We start from the raw sequence: 25,742 nt of genomic DNA on the forward strand, positions 1-25,742 counted from the left end.
AATAACTGTTAATTAGACATTTGAGCTTGGCAATCGTTTTTATGTGGTGAAAAGTTTTTTTTCTTTTCTTTTTTTAAACTACAATATAATCGAGAGAAAAGGAATACACCCCTTACAAAATAGGCTTTTTCCTTTCAAAGGTAGCTTTGGCCTTATGCTTGGGGTCACTGACCTGTTGGAATATGAATTGCCGGACTCATTTTCAGGCATTTTGCAGATTTCATCAGGTTCCTACGCAGACTCTTAGATCAATATGTGATCCAGAGCTTATCCCAAGAAAAATGTGTGCAAAGTGGGAAAACACCCTGTACTGGACTAAATGCTGAAAAATTATATGCCTAAATTGTTGAATCTAAAATAAATAAATAAATTTTTAAAAAATCTACCAAGGTAATTTGGGGGTCAAATGGTCCACATATATTCTAGAGGCTGGTTAAGGTAATGTACCTATTCTGCAGGTCACTATATGAGCATAATGTTCATGAATATTCTTGAATGTGAGTTATAAATATTCTTGGGCTGTGGGATTTTTCCAGGTGTGCTGGAGCACATTTATATGTTCCCAGCAGTATCAGCTTCTACAAGGACTATAAAGTTAGTATCAGTAGAAGCAGAACAGTGTCATATCTACACAATGCTGTGGATAATTAGGTGCCTTGCTCTTGTGGCATCCACACTAGGCAAGTTTCCTGTGAGCTAATCAACTGGAGTTAAAGATTTTCTGTTAACATTGATTTTAGGCAACATATAAATAAGCCTGCTCTCAGCTTCACTTGTATTTTTTTTACAGGATGTGGAGTGCCTGTAATTAAGCCTCAAGTTAGTGGTTACAACAGGATTGTGAACGGTGAGAACGCAGTGTCTGGGTCGTGGCCCTGGCAGGTGTCACTTCAGGTACGTATATTCAGAAAGCGTTCAAGTTGATTTTTAACTCTATCTCTTGGTCGGCTCTGTCTCATCTTGTGGTAGAGAAACTTGAGGCAGCTTTAACTTTTGATCTCCACAAGACCCTATCCTTGGCAGCAATCTGCATTTCCCTCTCATCCAGCGTGACATCATTGCTTAGAAGCTTGATTTCTGTCTTCCTCTGCTTCGATGACCATGAGATGGAACATACAGACAGTACTGTTGGATAAGATCGCTTTCATTCCTCCTAACCAACAAAAGACAGCTGCCAATGAATTACTGTCTCTATCAGGGTCTCGTTCCTGTCTGCTCGTATATATAGTTGTTAGTGATATGATCTCCATGATTTTTAACAGAACATATTAGTTAATACACAATTACATCAAAAATTTTTAGAAAACTATCATTTTCATTCATTAGTTTGAATAATTGTCCTTTTTGTATTAGATATACTTTCATTCAATTAAAAAAAATTAAATTATTGATGATTAGCACTAATGTTTAACTTTTCAAACTAGGAGACATCTGGCTTCCATTTCTGTGGAGGATCCCTCATCAACCAGTACTGGGTCATCACTGCTGCCCACTGTGGTGTGAGGTACATTACACTGACTTTATTTCACTACCAGAATGATGTACCACATTTTAATAAAGAGCACTATCTTCAATTCACTTCATTCTTACCTCCTTATTATGTAGCCCTTCACGTCACCGTGTTATCCTCGGCGAGTACAATCGCGCATCTAATACTGAGCCTATTCAGATCAAAACCATTGCCAAGGTATAAATTTCATGTTTTTGTGACTTTATAATATTTACAGTGGATATAAAAAGTGTACACACCCCGTTAAAATGATAGGTTTTTCTGATGTAAAAAAAAAAAAAATGAGACCACGATAAATAATTTCAAAACTTTTCCCACCTTTAATGTGACCTATAACCTGTACAATTCAATTGAAAAACAAACAAAAACAAATCTGTTTGGGGAGAAAACATTAAAAATAAAAAACGTACAATAAGCTGGTTGCGTAAGTGTGCACACCCTTAAACTAATACTTTGTTGAAGCACCTTTTGATTTAATTACAGCATTCAGTCTTTTTGGGTCGGAGTCTATCAGCCTGCCACATCTAGACTTGGCAATATTTGCCCACTCTTCCTTGCAAAAACGCTCCAAATCTGCCAGATTGCGAGGGCATCTCTTGTGCACAGCCCTCTTCGGGTCACCCCACAGATTTTCAATTGGATTTAGGTCTGGGCTCTGGCTGGGCCATTCCAAAACTTTTTTGGAGTCATTGTCATGCTGAAAGATGAAATTCCTCTTCATCTTCATCTTTCTAGCAGACACCTGAAGGTTTTGGGCCAAAATTGACTGGTGTTTAGAACTGTTTGTAATTCCCTCCACCTTGACTAAAGCCCCTGTTCCAGTTGAAGAAAAACAACCCCAAAACATCATGCTGCCACCACCATGCTTCACCTTGGGTATGGTGTTCTTTTGGTAAAGTGCAGTGTTTGTTTTTGCGCCAAACATACCTTTTGGAATTGTGGCCAAAAAGTTCAATCTTGGTTTCATCAGACCATAACACATTTTCCTACATGCTTTTGGGAGAGCTGATGTCATTTTTTTGCAAAAAAAATTAGCCGGGCCTGGATGTTTTTCTTTGACCCTACCCCATAGTCCAGACATATAAAGAATACGGGAGATTGTTGTCACATGTAGTACACAACCAGTACTTGCCAGAAATTCCTGCAGCTCCTTCAGTGTTGCTGTAGGCCTCTTGGCAGCCTCCCTGACCAGTTTTCGTCTTGTCTTTTCACCAATTTTGGAGGGACGTCCAATTCTCTGTAATGTCACTGTTGTCCCATATTTTCTCCACTTCTTGATGACGGTCTTCACTGTGCTCCATGGTATATCTAATGCTGTGGAAATGTTTTTGTACCCTTCTCCTGACTGATACCTTTCAACAATGAGACCCCTCTGATGCTTTGTAAGCTCTCTGTGAACGCTGGCTTTTGCTGGAAGATGCAACTGAGTAAATGTCTGAACTTTATTGGGGGTTAATCAGAGTCATTTTAATTGATGGCAGATGTGAACCCAACAAGACTGAATGCTGTAATTAAATCAAAAGGTGCTTCAACAAAGTATTAGTTTAAAGGTGTGCACACTTATGTAACCAGCTTGTTGTATGGGTTTTTTTTATGTTTTTCCCCCTAACAGATTTGTTTGTTTTTCAATTGAATTGTACAGGTTATAGGTCGCCCTGTGATGACCTGGCGACTTGTCCAGGGTGTACCCCGCCTTTCGCCCGTAGTCAGCTGGGATAGGCTCCAGCTTGCCTGCGACCCTGTAGAAGGATAAAGCGGCTAGAGATAATGAGATGAGATGAGGTTATAGGTCACATTAAAGGTGGGAAAAGTTTTGAAATTATTTATCATGATCTCTTTTTTTTTACATCAGAAAAACCTATTATTTTAACGGGTGTGTACATTTTTTATATCCACTGTAACTATGTTGTTTTTTTCTGTAAACTCAAAAATGCATTCTGTAATAAAATAAAATAGTTGATACCCAGTCATTCAAGATTCCTGATCTGTTGTAATTGTATTTTTTTGCAATTCTTTTGTAAATTAGTCTCATACTGTTGAATGTGACCAGACATAATTTATGTGTATATTGCGTATTTCCAACATATACAGGCCATCACACACCCCTACTACAACAGTTACAACTTCAACAATGATATCACCCTGGTGAAGTTGTCCTCTCCAGCTCAGTTGACCAACCGTGTGTCTCCTGTGTGCTTGGCCTCTTCTAGTACCAATGTTCCTGCTGGCACACGCTGTGTAACCACTGGCTGGGGCAGAACAGCATTCACATGTGAGTGCATTGCCTAGCATGCAGGCTAGAGAGATCTGAAATAAAATAGCTTCTTTGGAGGAGAATCTGAAATGTGATGATTTCTGGTTATGGCATCTGAGTGCTAGACACATCAGCAGAAAATTCCATACCAAATTTTAGGCTGATTTACTGTATGTAAGATATTATTGGGTGAACACTATATACTGTATGTACCATGCCAATATTGTGGAAACCTGAGCAAGCCAATGCCATTTCCAAATTCACCACTGTGTAGTTTCACTTCAAACTGCGGCACCAGAGATGTTCTTTTGCTGGTGCTCTGGGGTTGCTTGACTTTTCAGTGAGGGTCCTCTGAAATTTAGGCTTTCCCACTAATGTGCCAGTCGCCACAGTTTAATTACCTCCACCAAAGACATGGTTTGTTTGTCTGACTGCAGGATTATGCAAAAAAATATTGGCCCAATTTTCATGAAGCTTGGTGGAAAGGTGTAGCATGGGCAAAAGAAGAACCCATTCAAATTTAGGAGCAGAACCGACTCACAGGGCAGCTTGCTGAATGTAGTTTCTCTTTTGCTAATGTTGCAGCATTGGGCCTTGGCAGAGATCTGTGATCTCTGAGTGTCCTTCTACTTTCTACTATATGAATGAGTATCACATAGAGAAAACTACATGGAGTCAAAATTTGTGCCTCAATTGCCAAATGCATTACATTTATAATTGACAATAGAGGGGAAAAAATCATGCACTTCCCATTTGATATCTTCAGAACAAAACAATGTGTCTGTTGATTGAATCTTAACACATGGAGGTTTCTGAAAAAAAAAAACCAAACCAATCCATTATGATATCATTAATGCTTCACTAATGCTAATTTACAAAAAAAAAAAAAAATGCATTCTAGCTAACAGGACATGAAAGTGAGGTCAAAAGTTCAATGCGTGCTGTGTCATTAGCTGAATCAGATCACCTGTGTTGGATTTATGTTTTTTAGTCTAAAAATAATCAATTTGTTTAATTAATGTATTTATTTATCAAATTATCAATTGTAATATTCACACATTAAAAAAAAAAAAAAAACAGTGAAATTTCTAGGGGGTGCTACGGCTATCCTAGGGGTAGCTACAGCACCCCTAAGCCCCTCCCTGGCACCGCCCATGATGTCTACTTCAAAGATACAATATAAGATTTTTCTAGAATGTTAAAGAATTGATCTGCAATTTTGCGACCACCTTTCTAATGCAATGTGTCAGCCAATATAACTACTCTTTCCTAATTACTCAGTTCTAAGTCGAGGAAAAACTAATTTACATTTGAATTTTCATTTTATCATACAATTGCTTTCTGAGTAGTCAACCTTTGATTTTGGCAAATCTTACATGACCATTGGCCACCTTCTCAGATTTGTTGACGATTATACCATCTGGTTACTAGCCGGTTAAATACAAGGTGCAGAGACAAGCCAGAGGAAAAGCTGAGATAGAAGAAGGTAAAGTAGGAAGTGAGACGATTAAGAGAAATTTAAAAAGTGATTTCTGTTCCTGCCATTCCTGCACATGTTCTGATGATTTCTTACACTCTCTATAATTTTTGTATTGTTTAGCAAGCCCCAATATTCTGCAGCAGACTGCCCTGCCCATACTGAGCATAGCACAATGCCAGCAGTACTGGGGCAACAAGATCTTCGACTCTATGATTTGTGCTGGAGCCTCTGGTGTCTCCTCTTGCCAGGTGAGCTGAAGTGGACAGATTAGCTACAAAAATTAGACACACATTAACTAGCTAGAAAACTTACTTCCTGGGAACCACTGTGACTTGTTTGAGACCCAACATGGACATTCAAAGACATATTTTTATATGCAACAGAATTAATTCAATGTTCTTGTTACTCAGTGTTATAGCATACTGCATGTGTTGTTTGGTGTGGGTGATATGTGCAGGGTGATTCTGGTGGCCCTCTGGTCTGTGAGAAAGGTGGGGTCTGGTATCAGGTCGGAATTGTATCCTGGGGAACAAGCAATTGCAATGTGCGCGCCCCTGCTGTTTATGCCCGAGTTTCGTACCTGCGTAATTGGATTGACCAGACTGTTAGCAGGAACTAGACTGCCAGCAGCTTCATGGTGACCTGAAGGATCTTACTACCATGTGTTCCTATGTTTGAGCATATACGGTCTTGTAAACTACATTATTCCTAATAAAGGTTTATGAGGCAATCCATTCCAGACTTTGTGTTGTGTTTTAGGCGTGAATAATCAATCTAATAATAATCATTCTGTGCAATGACCAAACCAAACCCACAAAATTGGATATTTAACAGTTATTCCACAAAATCAAGTCATACATGAGCTGATAACTGACGAGGTGCTTATAGCGCTGAGTCGGCTATAAGCCATGTGTGACAAGATTGAGTGGAATAACTGTTTTAACCTATCTACACTTGTGTTCAAAATAATAGCAGTCCAACACGACTAACCAGATTAATCACTGTTTTTGGTGGAAATTATATTACTACATGGCAAATAATTTACCAGTAGGTGTAGTAGAGTCACAGAAAACCAACAGACCCAACATTCATGATATGCATGCTCCTGAGTCTGTGTAATCGAATAATTAAGTGAAAGGGATGTGTTCAAAATAATAGCAGTGTGGAGTTTAATTAGTGAGGTAATTCATTCTGTGAAAAAACAGATGTCAGTCAGGTGGCCCTAATTTAAGGATGAAGCCAGCACATGTTGTACATCCATTTCTCTCTGAAAACCTGAGAAACATGGGTCGTTCCAGACATTGTTCAGAAGAACAGCGTGCTTTGATTAAAACGTTGATTGGAGAGGTAAAACGTATACTGTAAAGAAGTGCAGAAAATGATGGGCTGCTCAGCTAAAATGATCTCCAGTGCTTTAAAATGGACAGCAAAGCCAGAGAGACGTGGAAGAAAACAGAAGACTACCATTCGAATGGATCGAAGAATAGCCAGAATGGCAAAGACTCAGCCAATGATCAGCTCCAGGGTGATCAAAGACGGTCTGAAGTTACCTGTGAGTACTGTGACAATTAGAAGATGCCTGTGTGAAGCTAATCTATCGGCAAGAAGCCCCCGCAAAGTTCCACTGTTAAAAAAAAGACGTGCTGAAGAGGATACAATTTGCCAAAGAACACATCGACTGGCCTAAAGAGAAATGGAAAAACATTTTGTGGACTGATGAAAGTAAAATTGTTCTTTTTGGGTCCAAGAGCCGCAGACAGTTTTTCAGACGACCCCCAAACACTGAATTCAAGCCACAGTACACTCTGAAGACAGTGAAGCATGGTGGTGCAAGCATCATGATATGGGGATGTTTCTCTTACTATGGTGTTGGGCCCATTTATCGCATACCAGGGATCATGGATCAGTTTGCATATATCAAAATACTTGAGGAGGTCATGTTGCCTTATGCTGAAGAGGAAATGCCCTTGAAATGGGTGTTTCAACAAGACAACGACCCCAAACACACCAGTAAGCGAGCAGCATCAGGGTTCAAGACCAACAAAATGAAAGTTATGGAGTGGCCAGCCCAATCCCCGGACCTTAATCCAATAGAAAACTTGTGGGGTGACATCAAAAATGCTGTTTCTGAGGCAAAACCAAGAAATGCAGAGGAATTGTGGAATATTGTCAAATCATCCTGGGCTGGAATACTTGTTCACAGGTGCCAGAAGTTCTCAGAAACTGTGGTTATACAACTAAATATTAGTTTAGTGATTCACAGGAATACTAAATCCTAAAGATTTTTTCAGTTTATACAGTAAATATTTGGAGTTTGTAATGAAAAATGCAGACACTGCTATTTTTTGAACAGCCCGATGTTCATTTTTCTTCATTTTCTGTAAAGTAATTAAAATATTGATACATTTTTCTTCATGTTTTGATGTAGAATATAATGTGCATTGTTCCCAATGCATGGAAATAAAAACTATTATAAGGATTTTGAGCTTTACTCACGTTTTTAAACACACTGCTATTATTTTGAACACAACTGTACATTCACTGGATTTTGAGAAACAGAGCATTTTTATTTTTTGCAAATTTGCTAAATAAAAACTGTATACAAAATGTCAGACAATCATTTCTGCTTAGAATATAAACAAACTGGTGAAATGGCAGTAGCAATTTGTGGAAAATGCTATAATTATTATTGAAAGTTTAAAAAAAAAGTGTGCTTACCATCAAATACTTTTATTCCATGTTTTGTTGCCTTTTTTTTGTATTTTTTGGGGTTTTGTTTTCAAGTAGAGTTTTTATTTTGTCCTCAGTAGGTTGAGTAACCCATTCCACCATTTTGTTTTTCTCTACTCACTGTATATGAGCTGATAGCCAAGTAGCTGAGTATCCAATCGGAGCACGTGATTGCTCATCCAGTGAATGTGGATAGAATAATAATTTATATCCCTTTGGTATTTGATAAATACAGTTTATCCTCACTTTGTCTATAGTCTCAGGTACTAAATGTAATGTATAAAGATTCTTTATGATTATAGCATTGACACCACAATAATCAAAGCATGGCTGAGGCATCATCATTTTTCCCCAAAAAAGAGGAAAGACAGCTGTAGAAGGTGGACAATTAAATATATCCATGTTTAAGGGCTTGTCTCATTTCTGGGAATTCGTTAAAAATAGGTTATCCAAGGGAAAAGTCTAATGTGTGGTAAGGTTAATGACAATTCTGAGTTGGTTTTTGTTGGTTCAAAGCCTCAGATTGATCCCACCATTGATGACGATTAAGCGCATGTGTGTGTAGTTTCAGGGCAGTGGTGGCTCAAAGATTTCAGGTTGGTTTTCTAGACACTGTTTAAACCGGGACTTGATCTAAACTGTTAAGAGATAAACAGGAAGTCCTTTTTAGTCTAGGGTTGATCTTTGTGAGGGAAACCAGATCCTTGAGTTTAATTCCCAGCAAGCTATAACTGTTGACCTCTGTAAGGCCATTAACTGCAATAAGGGTGCTGTTCAACCCCTTATTCTAAATTGTACTTTTTATATGTAAAATGACAATATAGACCTTATTTTAATCCATCAAACAATTTGATCTTCACCAATGCATTTACCATCTACAGTCTTTATTCTGAGAGGAAGTACAACAGGTGCCATGGATACACCACCTACAAAGATTATATTTTAGGGTTTAGCTCAATGTTGACATTGTGCTTCATTTTGTTACAAAAATTCTGTTTATATGAATTAAAAAAAGCAAACGAGCATCATGAAAGTGTGTGTAGGCAGTTGAAGAGGAAATATAAAACTATACTGGAATACTACAAATATGATGCGGCTAGATACATTCCTGACCACTCCCACAAAAAGTGATTGGATCACAAGACACATTTAACCTGTAAAATCCATGCACCCTGAAAAACGAAGATCAACTCTATCTGAGCACAACTTGCACGTTTCAAGAAGGATGAAATGTAAGCACTTCAAACACACATAGGAAAAGTGAATGTTTATTTTGTTCACAAATTATCTTTTTTTTATTGCCAGATTGTAGAACAAACATGCATTCGTCTGACTCTACTGACCTGCATCACAAAGACAGAAACTGAAAACAGATCACACCTTTGCTTTTGCTACTGGAGTACAGGCCATACTAATGTCACTAGCTTATCAAATATTTGATTAACAAATATTAAAACAACATGTGCAGGTAATTACACAATCAGTCCATTCTTCCATCGGAAACTCTCCATTTAACACCCATGTCTTCCAGGTTTGCATATGGAAGTCCAAAACCGTCTCCTGATGCAGGGGATGAGGATGAGCTAGCGCTCATACATCTCTTTCAGGATCTTAATGCTCTCACTGTAGCGCAGCTGGTTCTTATTAGAAGCCTCTTTCCATCTGAATGGAAACATTATACCTGATTTTAAAATTGGTCAAAATATTTCTTGAAGTTAACATGAACACATGCATTAGCTACTTGTTAAGCTGCTGTTTTCACAGCTCAAGACTCTTACTTTTGTCGAATTTTCTTCCAGCGTTTCATGTGATTGAACATGAGAGAATTGGCTCCTGATGCAGTGTCTGTGGACTAAAGAAAAATAGTACTTTATAAGGAATAAAACACAGCGAGGCATGCTGTTATATGAGAGGAGAGGGGGATCAATGAAGGGTTGGGTGATACAGCTTGACACAAAGCAGAGGGCTCTTATCACTAAATTGATTATTTTCCCCATTACAGCAACCGTGTTTCATCCACCTTATTGGCAGATTGCTGTGCTACAATCACTGTTTTATTATTCAATAAAGAATGATGACGTACTTTCGATCTACAGTTGTATTTCATGTTGTAAAACATCCATGAAAAAAAGTTAGCTCCTGTTATTGGTTGTTATAGCAGCTACAATAAATGCAATTTTAAATAAATAAAAATAAATAATCCACAGGAAACCGCAGATTTTACATGAAATGTCCACCATACAAGTCCATGTGACTTAATTACTATAAAACCCATCATGCATCAGAAGGAGTGCATTAATGTAAACTTGTGATTTGTCTTGCAGCTGGAACTACAGTACTGTCTCAGCTGCTGTTATAGAAAATTAAGCAACACCTACTGACCAATCAAAATGGAGAACTCAACAGCGCTGTGGTAAAGTCCATTATAATAAACACACTGGTCATTTATTCATCCGACACTTATATCATGCGTTTCATAAATTTGCAATGAGAATGAAATGCATTAACATTTAATTTAAATAAACCAAGCAACAACAAAAAAGTGTGAACAGTGTTCTTATGAATAACAATGTTAAACATAACATTTCTCAGAGGTGACTGCGACCTCACCTGGCTTATGGTGGGTTTCTCTGTGGGTGGAATCCTTAAGTTCACTGGATCCCCAGACTCGTTAACAGAACAAGAACCAGGAGGTGGAAGACGGTATACATTTTGAACTTTGCCATTCAGCATGTCGGACACCTGAAACAATCCATTTAACACTGCATTCTCTCCAAGACATCAATAAACACACACTCAACACTGTTCATCATTGCCTTGTTCAACTTTTCTGTAATTTGGCTCCATATTTTGACCTTTTAGTTGCTGTGTCACTGTTAAATAACATATACAGCAAATCAGTCCTTTCCTGAATGACTTTTGTAAATTCGTCATTTTTCATTTGGTTTGGCTCACGCAAACATTCACAAACTACTTTATTAAAACACTGATTAATAAAGCCCAATGTTTGTAAAACTCTCCTACAGCGGAGATGACAGCAGTGATGTGGATCTGACCTCCTCCTCTGCCATGCTGTGAGGTGGACTGGACATTGTTCTCTCTCGTACAGTGGGATTGTTCCTCATCCACGATCTGCAGATGGGGTAGAGTGGAGTGTTGCTACTGAACTGCGCCAAATCCACACTGCGATCAAACAACTTGATGATGTACGAGTCTGATGAAAACAAACAATTAGTCATACAGGTCAGACTTAAATTATACAACCACAACGTTACAGACTGCACCAGAATTATTTTATTACTTTAATTACTTCAGTACATTTACATTTAGTGTGAGTGGGGTGGGGGGATGAATCACATCTGCAATTAGTGATATTCTCAGCCTAAATATACAGGATGCTGTAATAATATAAAAATGTTATTTTGCTTGAGGAAATTTAAGTTTTCTACAGCTGCCTATATAATCTCACACACAGGGTGTTTCAAAAAATTTGATATAATTTCACAATCTTTGCCAAGACTTTGCCAAGTCTTGTTCAACTGACCTCAAATTTTAACAGCGTGTATGGAAACGGGTCAAAATTTTATGTTTAATGTTTTTTGTCTCGTCGTCTTCCGCTTATCCGGGGCTGGGTCACGGAGGCAGCAGTCTGAGCATGGAAGCCCAAACTTCCCTTTCCCCAGACACCTCAGCCAGCTCCTCGGGAAGAACACCGAGGCGTTCCCAGGCCAGCCGAGAGACATAGTCCCTCCAGTGTGTCCTGGGTCTTCCCTGGGGCCTCCTCCCGGGGGGACATGCCTGGAACACCTCCCCAGGGAGGCATCCGAAAGAGATGCCCGAGCCACCTCAGCTGATTCCTCTCGATGTGGGAGGAGCAGCGGCTCTACTCCAAGCTCCTCCTGAGTGACTGTACTTCTCACCCTCTCTCTAAGGGAGCGCCCAGCCACCCTGCGAAGGAAACTCATTTTGGCTGCTTGTATCCGTGATCTCGTTCTTTCGGTCATTACCCAAAGCTCATGACCATAGGTGAGAGTCGGAACGTAGATCGACCGGTAAATCGAGAGCTTCGCCTTTTGGCTCAGCTCCTTCTTCACCACAACGGACCTGTACAGCAACCGCATCACTGTGGAGGCCGCACCGATCTGCCTGTCAATCTCACGCTCGATCCTTCCCTCACTCGTGAACAAGATCCCGAGATACTTAAACTCCCCCACTTGAGGCAGGACTTCTCCACCAACCTGGAGAGGGCAAGCCACCCTTTTCCGGTCGAGAGCCATGGCCTCGGACTTAGAGGTGCTGATTCTCATCCCAGCCGCTTCACACTCGACTGCAAACCGCCCCAGTGCATGCTGAAGGTCCTGGTTTGCAGAAGCCAACAGGACATCATCTGCAAAAAGCAGAGATGAAATCCCGTGGTTCCCAAGCAGGATTCCTTCTGGCCCCTGGCTGCGCCTAGAAATTGTCCATAAAAATTATGAACAGAACCGGTGACAAAGGGCCGCCCTGCCAGAGTCCAACATGCACTGGGAACAGGTCTGACTTACTGCCGGCAATGCGAACCAGACTCCTGCTCCGTTCGTACAGGGACTGGACAGCCCTTAGCAAAGAGCCCCGAACCCCATACTACCGAAGCACCCCCCACAGAATACCACGAGGGACACGGTCGAATGCCTTCTCCAGATCCACAAAGCACATGTGGACTGGTTGGGCAAACTCCCATGAACCCTCGAGCACCCTATGAAGGGTATAGAGCTGGTCCAGTTTTCCGCGACCAGGACGAAAACCGCATCGTTCCTCCTGGATCCGAGGTTCGACTATCGGCCGAATTCTCCTCTCCAGTACCCTGGAGTAAACCTTCCCTGGGAGGCTGAGAAGTGTGATTCCCCTATAATTGGAGCACACTCTCCAGTCCCCTTTCTTAAAAAGAGGGACCACCACCCCAGTCTACCACTCCAGAGGCACTGTCCCCGACCGCCACGCAATGTTGCAGAGGCGTGTCAGCCAAGACAGCCCCACAACATCCAGAGACTTGAGATACTCGGGGCGGATCTCATCCACCCCCGGTGCCTTGCCACCGAGGAGTTTGCTAACCACCTCAGTGACTTCGACTTGGGTAATGGACGAGTCCGCCCCTGAGTCATCAGCCTCCGCTTCCTCAATGGAAGATGTGACTGTGGGATTGAGGAGACCCTCGAAGTATTCCTTCCACCGCCCGACAACGTCCCCAGTCGAGGTCAACAGCTCCCCACCCGCACTGTAAACAGTGTTGGCAGAGTACTGCTTCCCCCTCCTGAGGCGCCAGATGGTTTGCCAGAATTTCTTCGAGGCCGACCGATAGTCCTCCTCCATGGCCTCACCGAACTCCTCCCAATTCCGAGTTTTTGCCTCCGCAACTGCCCGAGCTGCGGCACGCCTGGTCTGCTGATACCCGTCAGCTGCCTCAGGAGTCCCGGAGGCCAACATGGCCCAATAGGACTCCTCCTTCAGCTTGACGGCATCCCTTACTTTTGGTGTCCACCACCGGGTTCGGGGATTGCCGCCATGACAGGCACCGGAGACCTTGCGGCCACAGCTCCGAACAGCCGCGTCTACAATGGAGGTAGAGAACATGGTCCACTCAGACTCAATGTCCCCCGCCTCCCTCGGAAGCTGGGAGAAGCTCTCCCGGAGGTGGGAGTTAAAGACCTCCCCGACAGAGTGCTCGGCCAGACATTCCCAGAAGACCCTCACCATACATTTGGGCCTGCCAGGTCTGTCCGGCTTCCTCTTCCGCCAGCGGATCCAACTCACCACCAGGTGGTGATCAGTTGACAGCTCAGCCCCTCTCTTCACCCAAGTGTCCAAGACATAGGGCTGGAGATCTGATGCAATGACAAAGTCGATCATCAACCTCTGACCTAAGGTGTCCTGGTGCCACGTGCACTTATGGACACCCCCATGCTCGAACATGGTGTTCGTTATGGACAAACTGTGACTAGCACAGAAGTCCAATAACAAAACACCACTCAGGTTCAGATCGGGGAGGCTGTTCCTCCCAATTACGCCCCTCCAGGTGTCACTGTCGTTGCCCACGTGAGCGTTGAAGTCCCCCAGTAGAACAATGGAGTCCCCAGTCTGAGCACCTCTCAGTACCTCTCCCAGGGACTCCAAGAAGGCCGGATACTCTATACTACTATTTGGCCCGTAGGCACAAACAACAGCAAGAGCCCTCTCCCCAATCCGAAGGCGCAGAGAGGCGACCCTCTCGTTCACTGGGGTAAATGCCAACACATGGCGGCTGAGCTGGGGAGCTATAAGCAAGCCCACACCAGCCCGCCGCCGTTCACCATGGGCGACTCCAGAGAAGTGGAGAGTCCAACCCCTCTCGAGGAGCTGGGTTCCGGAGCCCAAGCTGTGCGTGGAGGTGAGCCCGACTATCTCTAGCCGGTACCTCTCAACCTCCCGCACAAGCTCAGGCTCTCCCCCCCCAGCGAAGTGACATTCCATGTCCCAACAGCTAGCCGCTGTGTCCGGGGGATCAGGTCGTCGAGGCCCCTGCCTTCGACTGCCGCCCAATCCACACTGCACCAGCCCCTTATGGCTACCTCTGTGGGTGGTGAACCCACAGGAGATCGGGCCTACATCACCACTTTGGGCTGAGCCCAGCCGGGCCCTGTGGGCAAAGGCCCGGCCACCAAGCGCTCGCATACAAGCCCCAACCCCAGGCCTGGCTCCAGGGTGGGGCCCCGGCTGCACCATACCGGGCGACATTATGGTCCTTGATTGATTATTCTTCATAAGGGGTTTTGGTGAACTGCTCTTGGTCTAGCCTGTCACCTAGGACCTGTCTGCCTTGGGAGACCCTAACAGGGGCGTAATGCCCCCGACAACATAGCTCCTAGGATCATTCAAGCACACAAACCCCTCCACCACAATAAGGTGGCAGTTCTAGGAGGGGAAATGTTTTTTCTTTTTTAAATGTTTTTGTTTTTATCTTTTTAGAACAAGACTGTGCGGCGTGCATTTATGAGAGAATTCTCTAAAAATGCACCAAGTGCAATGCAGATTTGGACACAGTACAAAAAGTTCAAAGAGGAAGGATCTCTGTGTCTCAGGCGGCGCAAATATTGAAAATTTGTGAAATTGTTCATAGAATCCACAAACCTTTGAATTTCTCATTCAAATTTTGATGAATAAATCTTACATTGCTCAACATTAAGCTTGTTCAGTATCATTTGCCTCAACTATGTAGTTTCTGGGATATTTACATCTCAATACCAATTTTTTTTTGAAACACCCTGTATGTATGTATGCATGTATGTATATATATTATATCCATCCATCCATCCATCCATCCATCATCTGTAGCTGCTTATCCTGTTCTACAGGGTCACAGGTATATTATGCACATTTTTCATTAAAAAATTAATATTTACTCTTGCCCTTTGTCTTCAAATATATTATATTCATTAAAATGTGACAACTTTAATTTCAAAAACACTTTGGGAAGGGAATAATAGATGCATTTTCTACTCAAAAAGCTTTATTAAGCTAGGATTCTTACTTTGTTTGTGCTGGTTAGTCTCAGATAAACCATCCTCCATCTCTTTGCGCTTCTTTCTCCGGTGTTGTGCAAAGCGTGAAGATGGCCTGTGGTGCAAAAGATAAAACCACCTCTTAAAAGTCTCCAGTCCCCAATATTACATTCATACAATGTGTTAAGAAATCTAGTACAAAGAGACTGTTGCCTGCAGCTTCACATTGCTATTAATGTATAAACATACAAGAATCCACAGTTGTCCAAGAAAACGATTATTTTTTTTTTTTGGCGCTGTGACCCTAATTCATTTTCACTGGAGGTGCATTTCTACTTGGTAAAACTCGAAGTAAACCATAAGTGCCGAAGAACAAATGCTGAAGGAGAAGACATTAATCTGTAACTGAGAGAATGCCAAGAGGCATATGATAGCATGGACTGTTTGCAAAAAGCTAGATAAAATTAGGATTTTCTTACCTTTTCCCAAGAGAGGAAGGGGATAAGTCTCTATAAAGAAAAGGAGTCAGAAACAGGACTAAAAATTCAACTGATAGGTGACTTTTCACTTCATCAGAAACAGAGAATTCTACACAAGGAAGCAAGACTCAAACTCTTAGCCTATCATTTAAGTAGCTATTTGGACTAGTACAAACATGGATGTGTACACATATACAGTAAGAATAAATGAAAAAGGCAATCAAAACTGAAATGCTACACAAGATCAAATGCAATTTTTCATTCTTTTCCACCAGGGGGTCCTATTAGCACACAGTAACACTCGCTACAATGAACACTGTACTGACAGAACTGCACAGACTCGCTGATAGATTAGCTATTAAAATATTTATGATGTAGTATTGGTGATAGATAGAAATGCTCCATCCATCACAAAAGAACACTGAAATTCACACAACTGTAGCAGCACATTAGATAATGACCCAGTCTAGTATGAGAATCATTAGTCTTGCTGTAACCAAAATTTAGATCGTTTGTGGCTCTAGGGTAAAATATCTGAGCAATGCAAGGAAGCAACACGTGTTTGCTGAGATGTGACAATGACTAAATAATCCCCCCTTTTTTCATAATAATAATAATAAAAACATTATATATCTCATCATCTCTAGCCACTTTATCCTGTTCTACAGGGTCGCAGGCAAGCTGGAGCCTATCCCAGCTGACTACGGGACGAAAGGCAGGGTACACCCTGGACAAGTCACCAGGTCATCACAGGGCTGACACATAGACACAGACAACCATTCACACCTACGGTCAATTTAGAGTCACCAGTTAACCTAACCTGCATGTCTTTGGACTGTGGGGGAAACCGGAGCACCCGGAGGAAACCCACGCGGACACGGGGAGAACATGCAAACTCCACACAGAAAGGCCCTCGCTGGCCACGGGGCTTGAACCCGGACCTTCTTGCTGTGAGGCGACAGCGCTAACCACTACACCACCATATCCATATATATATATATATATATATATCTCTCCATAATATATATATATATATATATATATATATATATATATATCTCTCCATAATATATATCTCTCCATAATATATATATATATATATATATATATATATATATATATATATATCCATTATATATATATATATATATATATATATATATATATATATATATATATATATATATATATATATATATATACACACACAAAATTAGGTCCATAAATATTTGGACAGAGGCAACATTTTTCTAATTTTGGTTCTGTACATTACCACAATGAATTTTGAACAAAACAATTCAGATGCAGTTGAAGTTCAGACTTTCAGCTTTGATTCAGTGGGTTGAACAAAATGATTGCATAAAAATGTGAGGAACTAAAGCATTTTTTAAACACAATCCCTTCATTTCAGGGGTTCAAAAGTAATTGGACAAATTAAATAATTGTAAATAAAATGTACATTTCTAATACTTGGTTGAAAACCCTTTGTTGGCAATGACTGCCTGAAATCTTGAACTCATGGACATCACCAGACGCTGTGTTTCCTCCTTTTTAATGCTCTGCCAGGCCTTTACTGCAGCGGTTTTCAGTTGCTGTTTGTTTGTGGGCCTTTCTGTCTGAAGTTTAGTCTTTAACAAGTCAAATGCATGCTCAATTGGGTTGAGATCAGGTGACTGACTGACTTGGCCATTCAAGAATATTCCACTTCTTTGCTTTAATAAACTCCTGGGTTGCTTTGGCTTTATGTTTTGGGTCATTGTCCATCTGTATTATGAAACGCCAACCAATCAGTTTGGCTGGATTTGAGCACACAGTATGTCTCTGAATACCTCAGAATTCATCCGGCTGCTTCTGTCCTGTGTCACATCATCAATAAACACTAGTGACCCAGTGCCACTGGCAGCCATGCATACCCAAGCCATCACACTGCCTCCGCCGTGTTTTACAGATGATGTGGTATGCTTTGGATCATGAGCTGTACCACACCTTCGCCATACTTTGTTCTTTCCATCATTCTGGTAGAGGTTGATCTTGGTTTCATCTGTCCAAAGAATGTTCTTCCAGAACTGTGCTTGCTTTTTTAGATGTTTTTTAGCAAAGTCCAATCTAGCCTTTTTATTCTTGAGGCTTATGAGTGGCTTGCACCGTGCAGTGAACCCTCTGTATTTACTGTCATGCAGTCTTCTCTTTATGGTAGATTTGGATATTGATACGCCTACCTCCTGGAGAGTGTTGTTCACTTGGTTGGCTGTTGTGAAGGGGTTTCTCTTCACCATGGAAATTATTCTGCGATCATCCACCACTGTTGTCTTCTGTGGGCGTCCAGGTCTTTTTGCATTGATGGGTTCACCAGTGCTTTCTTTCTCAGGATGTACCAAACTGTAGATTTTGCCACTCCTAATATTGTAGCAATTTCTCAGATGGGTTTTTTCTGTTTTTGCAGCTTAAGGATGGCTTGTTTCACCTGCATGGAGAGCTCCTTTGATCGCATGTTTTCTTCACAGCAAACTCTTCCAAATGCAAGCACCACACCTCAAATCAACTCCAGGCCTTTTATCTGCTTAATTGAGAATGACATAATGAAGGAATTTCCCACACCTGCCCATGAAATAGCCTTTGAGTCAATTGTCCAATTACTTTTGGTCCCTTTAAAAACATGGTGGCACATGTTAAGGAGCTGAAACTCCTAAACCCTTCATTCAATTTTAATGTGGATACCCTCAAATGAAAGCTGAAAGTCTGGACTTTATGTCCATGTCCATTATATAACTATAACTTGAATATGTTTCAGTAAACAGATAAAAAAAAACAATTTGTGTCAGTGTCCAAATATATATGGACCTAACTGTACACACACGTGTGTGTGTGTGTGTGTGTAAATATATATATATATACAGTGGTGCTTGAAAGTTTGTGAACCCTTTAGAATTTTCTATATTTCTGCATAAATATGACCTAAAACATCATTAGATTTTCACACAAGGCCTAAAAGTAGATAAAGAGAACCCAGTTAAACAAATGAGACAAAAATATTATACTTGGTCATTTATTTATTGAGGAAAATGATCCAATATTACATATCTGTGAGTGGCAAAAGTATGTGAACCTTTGCTTTCAGTATCTGGTGTGACCCCCTTGTACAGCAATAACTGCAACTAAACGTTTCCGGTAACTGTTGATCAGGCCTGCACACTGGCTTGGAGGAATTTTAGCCCATTCCTCCATACAGAACAGCTTCAACTCTGGGATGTTGGTGGGTTTCCTCACATGAACTGCTCGCTTCAGGTCCTTCCACAACATTTCCTTTGGATTAAGGTCAGGACTTTGACTTGGCCATTCCAAAACATTACCTTTATTCTTCTTTAACCATTTTTGGTAGAATGACTTGTGTGCTTAGGATCGTTGTCTTGCTGCATGACCCACCTTTTCTTGAGATTCAGTTCATGGACAGATGTCCTGACATTTTCCTTTAGAATTTGCTGGTATAATTCAGAATTCATTGTTCCATCAGTGAAGGCAAGTCGTCCTGGCCCAGATGCAGCAAAACAGGCCCAAACCATGATACTACCACCACCATGTTTCACAGATGGGATAAGGTTCTTATGCTGGAATGCAGTGTTTTCCTTTCTCCAAACATAACACTCCTCATTTAAACCAAAAAGTTCTAGTTTGGTCTCATCCATCCACAAAACATTTTTTCTAATAGCCTTCTGGCTTGTCCATGTGATCTTTAGCAAACCAGATGAGCAGCAATGTTCTTTTTGGAGAGCACTGGATTTCTCCTTGCAACCCTGCCATGCACACCATTGTTGTTCAGTGTCCTCCTGATGGTGGACTCATGAACATTAACATTAGCCAATGTGAGAGAGGCCTTCAGTTGCTTAGAAGTTACCGTGCGGTCCTTTGTGACATTGCCAACTATTACACGCCTTGCTCTTGGAGTGATCTTTGTTGGTCGACCACTCCTGGGGAGGGTAACAATGGTCTTGAATTTCCTCCATTTGTACACAATCTGTCTGACTGTGGATTGGTGGAGTCCAAACTCTTTAGAGATGGTTTTGTAACCTTTTCCAGCCTGATGAGCAGCAACAACGCTTTTTCTGAGGTCCTCAGAAATCTCTTTTGTTCGTGCCATGATACACTTCCACAAACATGTGTTGTGAAGATCAGACTTTGATAGATCTCTGTTCTTTAAATAAAACAAGGATGCCCACTCACACCTGATTGTCATCCCATTGATTGAAAACACCTGACTCGAATTTCACCTTCAAATTAACTGCTAATCCTAGAGGTTCACATACTTTTGCCACTCACAGATATGTAATATTGGATCATTTTTCTCAATAAATAAATGACCAAGTATAATATTTTTATCTCATTTGTTTAACTGGGTTCTCTTTATCTACTTTTAGGACTTGTGTGAAAATCTGATGATGTTTTGGGTCATATTTATGCAGAAATATAGAAAATTCTAAAGGGTTCACAAACTTTCAAGCGCCACTGTATATATATATATATATATATATATATATATATATATATATATACACACACACACAATATATATATATATATATATATATATATATATATATATATATATATGACCCTGTGTTTCCATTAGATATAGAAAATAAATAAGGTTATTGTCAGTTATTTGACTGAAGAGATACAACAGCCAGACTGCAAAGTAACAACTAACCCTGTGTTCCCCGTCCAAGTCAGCATCATCGGTAATGAGTTAAATATTCAGCATCAGTAAATGTTTAAATAAACCACTTGATTGTGTTGCTTGCGTAAGAGAAGCAGCAGAAGGAAGACATACTTGCTCATGGAGTCTGCAACCATTTTTCCAGAATCGTCCTCATTCTGGTCTCTTCACAGGAAGAAAAAGAGAACAAAGATGATTAGAGAGCTGGTACAACAGCCAAGTGTATGAAAAGCATATAAGTAATGACATTACTACAAAAGATTAAGGGCAACCATTCAGTTTAATTTAATTTAAAATTAAATATATGCATCCTCGGAAACACTGCTAACAGGTAATACAATTTTAAAATAACTTTTCTTATTCTATTAGCAGATAATTTTGCTTCTTTGTAGAATTAAATGCTTAAAATTAGCAAAATTATCTGCCAATGGAATAAGAAAATTAAAAGCTTGAAATGAGGAAAAGCATCTAAAAGTAAGCTAAATAATCTTATACTTGAGTTCTAATAATCTAACAAGAAATATTCGATAAATTCACCCATATTAAAAAGATATTTTCTCTTAACAAGATATCATTTCTAGCAGTGCCGAAGACCTCTGAATAATCCACTCTGTAGCTGCTACGGAGTGATCTCATTCTAGTCGTAGTGTGTAGTTACTGTCAAACGGACCTCTCACTGTCACTTTTCTCCACCAGACCTTGCAGCACTGCATCAAGACGACTTCGGGCAACAGCACCCTCAGGATCTTGAGCAAAAAAACAGATAGGACAGACATGTTAATGAAAACGCACAGCATGTACCTTGCACAGAATACATTAAAGATGTGAGAAAGAGCCATGTGCTTGTTCTTTACCTGGTTTCTCCAGCTTAACTTTCATGGGAAGCATTTTGATTGCAGATTTGTCCTCATTCCACAAATACTCACCTCTGCAAGTCCATTAAACAAAGCTGACTTTAAAAAAAAAAAAAAAGCGATCAAATAGAAGTAACATTTTAGTGACTTTCTAATCACATTTACAGAATTTAGACTGTATTTTGTGTCTTCAGTTTGGATGCACTATGTTATGTTTCTAAGACTGCAGTGAGACTGAATGACAAACGTTCTGATGAATCATTTTCTTGCTATGTGGTACAATATATTTATATTAATTACATCTGACAGATCTGTCTCACGTGATAGAAATGTGTACAGGGCTCAACATTAACAGTAGTCCGACTGTCCGGGACAACCAAACGTTCGGTCAAATCTGCATCTGCCGGTCCAATGGAACAAGCTGAATATTTGTTGAAAATCACCAATTTTTATTAGTCAAGAGTTACATCAATAAAGTTCCAACAAAACTCGTTCAGTCACCTCAGTGATCCGGCCATGTTACTGTTTACGAAATTCTGGGGAAGCTGAGTACAGCAGGTGCGTGTGTAAAAAATAACCACATCGTAATATCTAATTATAGATTTTTAGACTTTGGATTAATCAAAATCAGAGAAATGGTGATCAAATGCCTCAATAAAATAAATATCTGTGGTGAATCTTCATTTCATTTGGACATATATTTTTAATTTGTATTAATATGTATATTAATCATCACAAATATTCTGCAGAAATTTTACAACAGTTCTGAACTCACTTACAGTTTGTTTTCATTCACATCGTGATTTTGTTGCCCTTATCATATCCAACTTGTTTTCTTTCAGTTCATTTCATCAAGATGACAATCCCAAAAAGATGAAAGGACAAACAGAAACCAAACACTCACATGAAAAGAAAAGGAAACGTGAGTTCCTTCCAAAGCAGCTAAAAAAAAAAAGTCTCCTTTCACCACAATGTTTGCTAATCTGTCTTTAAATTAATTTATACTTCAGGTTTTACTGGATTAATCAAGCTTTAACTTGATTTCCTGAATTTGAATGAGTCTAACTCTTAAAACTGCAAATCAGGTCATGGGTTAGAACAACACCTGCACCATAATGGGAAGAAAAAAAAAAAAACTTTGTCACATGCACACTTCAAGCACAGTGAAATTCATCCTCTGCATTTAACCCATCTGAAGCAGTGAACACACACACAGAGCAGTGGGCAGCCACACTACAGCGCCCGGGGAGCAGTCAGGGGTCAGGTACCTTGCTCAAGGGCACCTCAGCCCAAGGTCGCCCCACGTTAACCTAATTGCATGTCTTTGGACTGTGGGGGAAACCCACGCAGACACAGGGAGAACATGCAAACTCTACACAGAAAGGCCCTCGCCAGCCTCGAACCCGGAACCTTCTTGCTGTGAGGTGGCCGTGCTAACCACTACACCACCGTGCCGTAATGGGGTATTGGATAGTTTCTGTTTATTGTTTCAGTTCAAGTTTTATTGAAAAATTATAAATCATGAAAGCATAATGACCATAACTATACTTGCTTTTTGATAAACTTTGTTAATCACTTTCCTTTCACTGAACTAGTAAATATATAGGAATAAAAGGGTTACAGTCAGGACAAGTGAAAAATCTTGCTGCTTGTCTGACTGGACAAGTGGATTAAAAAGTTGATGTCGAGCCCTGAGTGTATAAACATATAGACGATTACTTTCCTTTTTTTTGTTGTTTTGATTTTTTTTCTTGATCAACACAACTGACCAGAGTTTATATTTCAGATGTTAACAATGTAATGGATTAATAAATAAACTGCATATTGCACATCACATTCTGTTAAACACAGAGTTAAGTAACAGCGTTTAAACTGGTTAGTAAGTGAATGATTAGTTGACTGGATCTTTAACTCAGGAGATCTAAACTTCACAATCCAGTCATCACAAGTACAAAACTAACTGGCTGGTTAAACTGATCTTATCTCTGCTATAATGAGCGTCAATGATTTAAACACGTTTAAAATGCGATAAGCCTAAACGAATGAGTAAACAACAGCTGACTAGCTTATATACATACTAGCTAACAGCTAACCTTAACACCTGATGTTCGCTAGCTAGCGAGCAAATTATATTAAACTATACTCATACAAACACATTCGCTAAATTTCCCTTGAACTCATCAGTAATTTAAACTTTCCAGGATATGTATTACCGAATAATAAATATTTAAAGCCACTTACATTATCTAACAAAATAACACAACCACAGACTTTAGCATTTAGCTCTGTCGGCTATAATCTATTTTCAGCTCACTTGACTTTCCTCTTCCGCGCGCAACTCAATTCCTTTTCCTTCATTGGTCAGAGCCTTTAACCGTCCTTTAATCTGATTGGGTAAAATACTTGTCCGTCATCTGCTTCAACACGGGATTGGTTGCTAGAGGACCACTTATACTGTGTAAACAGATTTCAAGTTACAGGAAAAGGTTAGCAATTTTTTTGTGTGTATGGAAGTTTCATTTTATTTAAATTTACTTGAACAAATGCAAAGATTGAGTCTGTACTGTATCTCATACATGATCTGTAGTTATATTTTAATTTATATTTGTGCATTTTCTTTTTAGACTTCATTGTCAGCTTGTTGTTTTACTGCCCAGTAAGCTCAAAAAGGACCAGACTGGTTTTAGACCCAAAAGCAGCACAACTGAACAGATTTTCATAATGGGAAACATTTTAGAGCAGGTGAATGAATGGAGGGCAGCTATGTACGTGCACTTTATTGACTTAGAAAAAGTATTCGATTCTGCACACAGAAAGTTTATAGAACATCATGGCGAGTTATGGAATACCAAGTAGGATTGTGAGGGTTTTGAATGTGCAGTGATCGATGGGGATGAGATCTCAGGGCTGGGTTTCCCCAAAAGCCTCTTAACACTAAGAGCATCTTAACTAGAAGAGAAAGCATTCATTGTGATGCTCGCTCTACCATTTAACGATTATCTTAGTGCTACGATGCTTTTGGGAAACCCACCCCTGATTGGTTCAAGATCAACACCAGAGTTAAGCAGGGGTGTGTTCTGTCTGGATTCTTATTTTTAATGGTCATTGACTGGGTTATGATAAGAGCAACAGCTGGTAGGAGAAGAGGGATATGGTGGAACTTCTCGACGGTGTTGGAAGATCTTGACTTTGCAGACAATATTGCTCTATTGTCATCCAAGTTTAATGACCTGAGTGAGAAAACGCAGTTTTATGGAGGAAGCAGCCAGAGTTGGCCTAAAACTTAATGCCAAAAAGTGCAAGACATGGAGGACTGAGCAGGCTAGAAGCAAAGAAAGAGAATAATATTGAACGGCGAGCAAGTTGAAGATGTTGATGTGTTTGTGTACTTAGGAGCTATGGTAGACAAGGAAGGAGGAGGAAATAGAGACGTCAGCAACCGGTTACAGAAGGCTCGTGTCACCTTTCAGAGGTTACGGCCAGTGTGGGCAACAAGAGGAATAGGGAGGAGAACCAAGATTCGGGTGTTTAGTACAGCCTTTCTCAACCAGGGTGCTGTCAAAAAATTATATATTCTAACATTGAAATAAATAAAATGAATTAAAATTCCAAAAAGCGATAGTTACACTAATGCAGATCATCGCCGCCTCATGCATCGTCAAAATTTGTCTCACGGCCCCCTTTCCCATGTCACAACGTCACTGCCGGGGTCAGCGTATGGTCAGCGTGACTGCGTATATTTTATATGGGGGTGCCTTGAGAATTTGCATACTTCTGAAGGGTGCCGTGACTGAAAAAAGGTTGAGAAATGCTGGTTTAGTACACTGGTTCATCCTGTGCTCTTGTATGGCTGTGAAATGTAGAAAATTGCTAAGGGAGATGAAAAGAAGCTGAACACTTTCCAACGCAGATGTCTTAGATGGATATTTAGGATAAGATGGTGGGAAAAGGTCTCTAATAAGAAGGTGGAAGAACTAGCGGGTATCAAGAACATCAGTAGCGAAATACGCTGTAGGAGATGGAATTGGATTGGTCACATCCTCAGAGGTGATCGAGAAAGTGATTGCATGACAGCTTTGGAATGGGCACCTGAAGGGCACAGAGTGAGAGGAAGACCAAAGGCAATGTGAAGAAGAACTGTAGTGAAGGAGAGGAACAAGGCTGGATGGAAAAGCTGGATTGCAGCTAAAGAGGCAGCAAAAGACAGGAA

At 40.5% G+C, this 25,742-nt stretch overlaps 3 protein-coding genes across 7 annotated transcripts in view; 2 read left to right on the forward strand and 1 right to left on the reverse strand.

The window, feature by feature from the left end:
• Positions 1-634: 634 nt before the first annotated feature.
• LOC132901696 (chymotrypsin-like protease CTRL-1) lies at positions 635-5,863 on the forward strand. Of its 2 annotated transcripts, none has more exons than XM_060944258.1 (7): positions 635-680; positions 791-894; positions 1,425-1,504; positions 1,606-1,687; positions 3,602-3,788; positions 5,365-5,492; positions 5,702-5,863. In XM_060944258.1, exons 1-7 carry the CDS (start codon positions 635-637, stop codon positions 5,861-5,863), a joined length of 789 nt encoding a protein of 262 aa, XP_060800241.1. The 2 variants fall into 2 exon arrangements, with proteins under 2 accessions (XP_060800241.1, XP_060800242.1); XM_060944259.1 differs by having other exon boundaries at positions 3,602-3,782.
• Positions 5,864-9,226: 3,363 nt separating this feature from the next.
• On the reverse strand, positions 9,227-23,862 carry lin37 (lin-37 DREAM MuvB core complex component). 3 transcript variants are annotated; one of them, XM_060944256.1, is made up of 10 exons: positions 23,774-23,862; positions 21,533-21,606; positions 21,349-21,424; positions 20,793-20,843; positions 15,968-15,997; positions 15,518-15,603; positions 11,031-11,188; positions 10,585-10,716; positions 9,753-9,826; positions 9,227-9,636 (listed from the first exon to the last, which is right to left on the reverse strand). In XM_060944256.1, exons 2-10 carry the CDS (start codon positions 21,564-21,566, stop codon positions 9,558-9,560), a joined length of 720 nt encoding a protein of 239 aa, XP_060800239.1. In that variant the 5' UTR covers positions 21,567-21,606; positions 23,774-23,862; the 3' UTR covers positions 9,227-9,557. The 3 variants fall into 3 exon arrangements, with proteins under 3 accessions (XP_060800239.1, XP_060800240.1, XP_060800238.1); XM_060944257.1 differs by having other exon boundaries at positions 9,753-9,819; positions 21,533-21,631; XM_060944255.1 differs by having other exon boundaries at positions 21,533-21,631.
• A 111-nt stretch (positions 23,863-23,973) lies between these two features.
• proser3 (proline and serine rich 3) overlaps positions 23,974-25,742 on the forward strand; it is a 27,773-nt gene continuing 26,004 nt past the window's right edge. The window contains exon 1 of one of the 2 annotated variants that reach the window (XM_060944262.1): positions 23,974-24,018. The gene's annotated coding sequence lies outside the window, so the exon portion shown is untranslated. The remainder of the gene's footprint in view (positions 24,019-25,742) is intronic. The other variant, XM_060944261.1, reaches the window with a different exon arrangement.

Source organism: Neoarius graeffei, chromosome 17, assembly GCF_027579695.1.
Source record: "Neoarius graeffei isolate fNeoGra1 chromosome 17, fNeoGra1.pri, whole genome shotgun sequence".
Taxonomy (NCBI): Eukaryota; Metazoa; Chordata; class Actinopteri; order Siluriformes; family Ariidae; genus Neoarius; species Neoarius graeffei.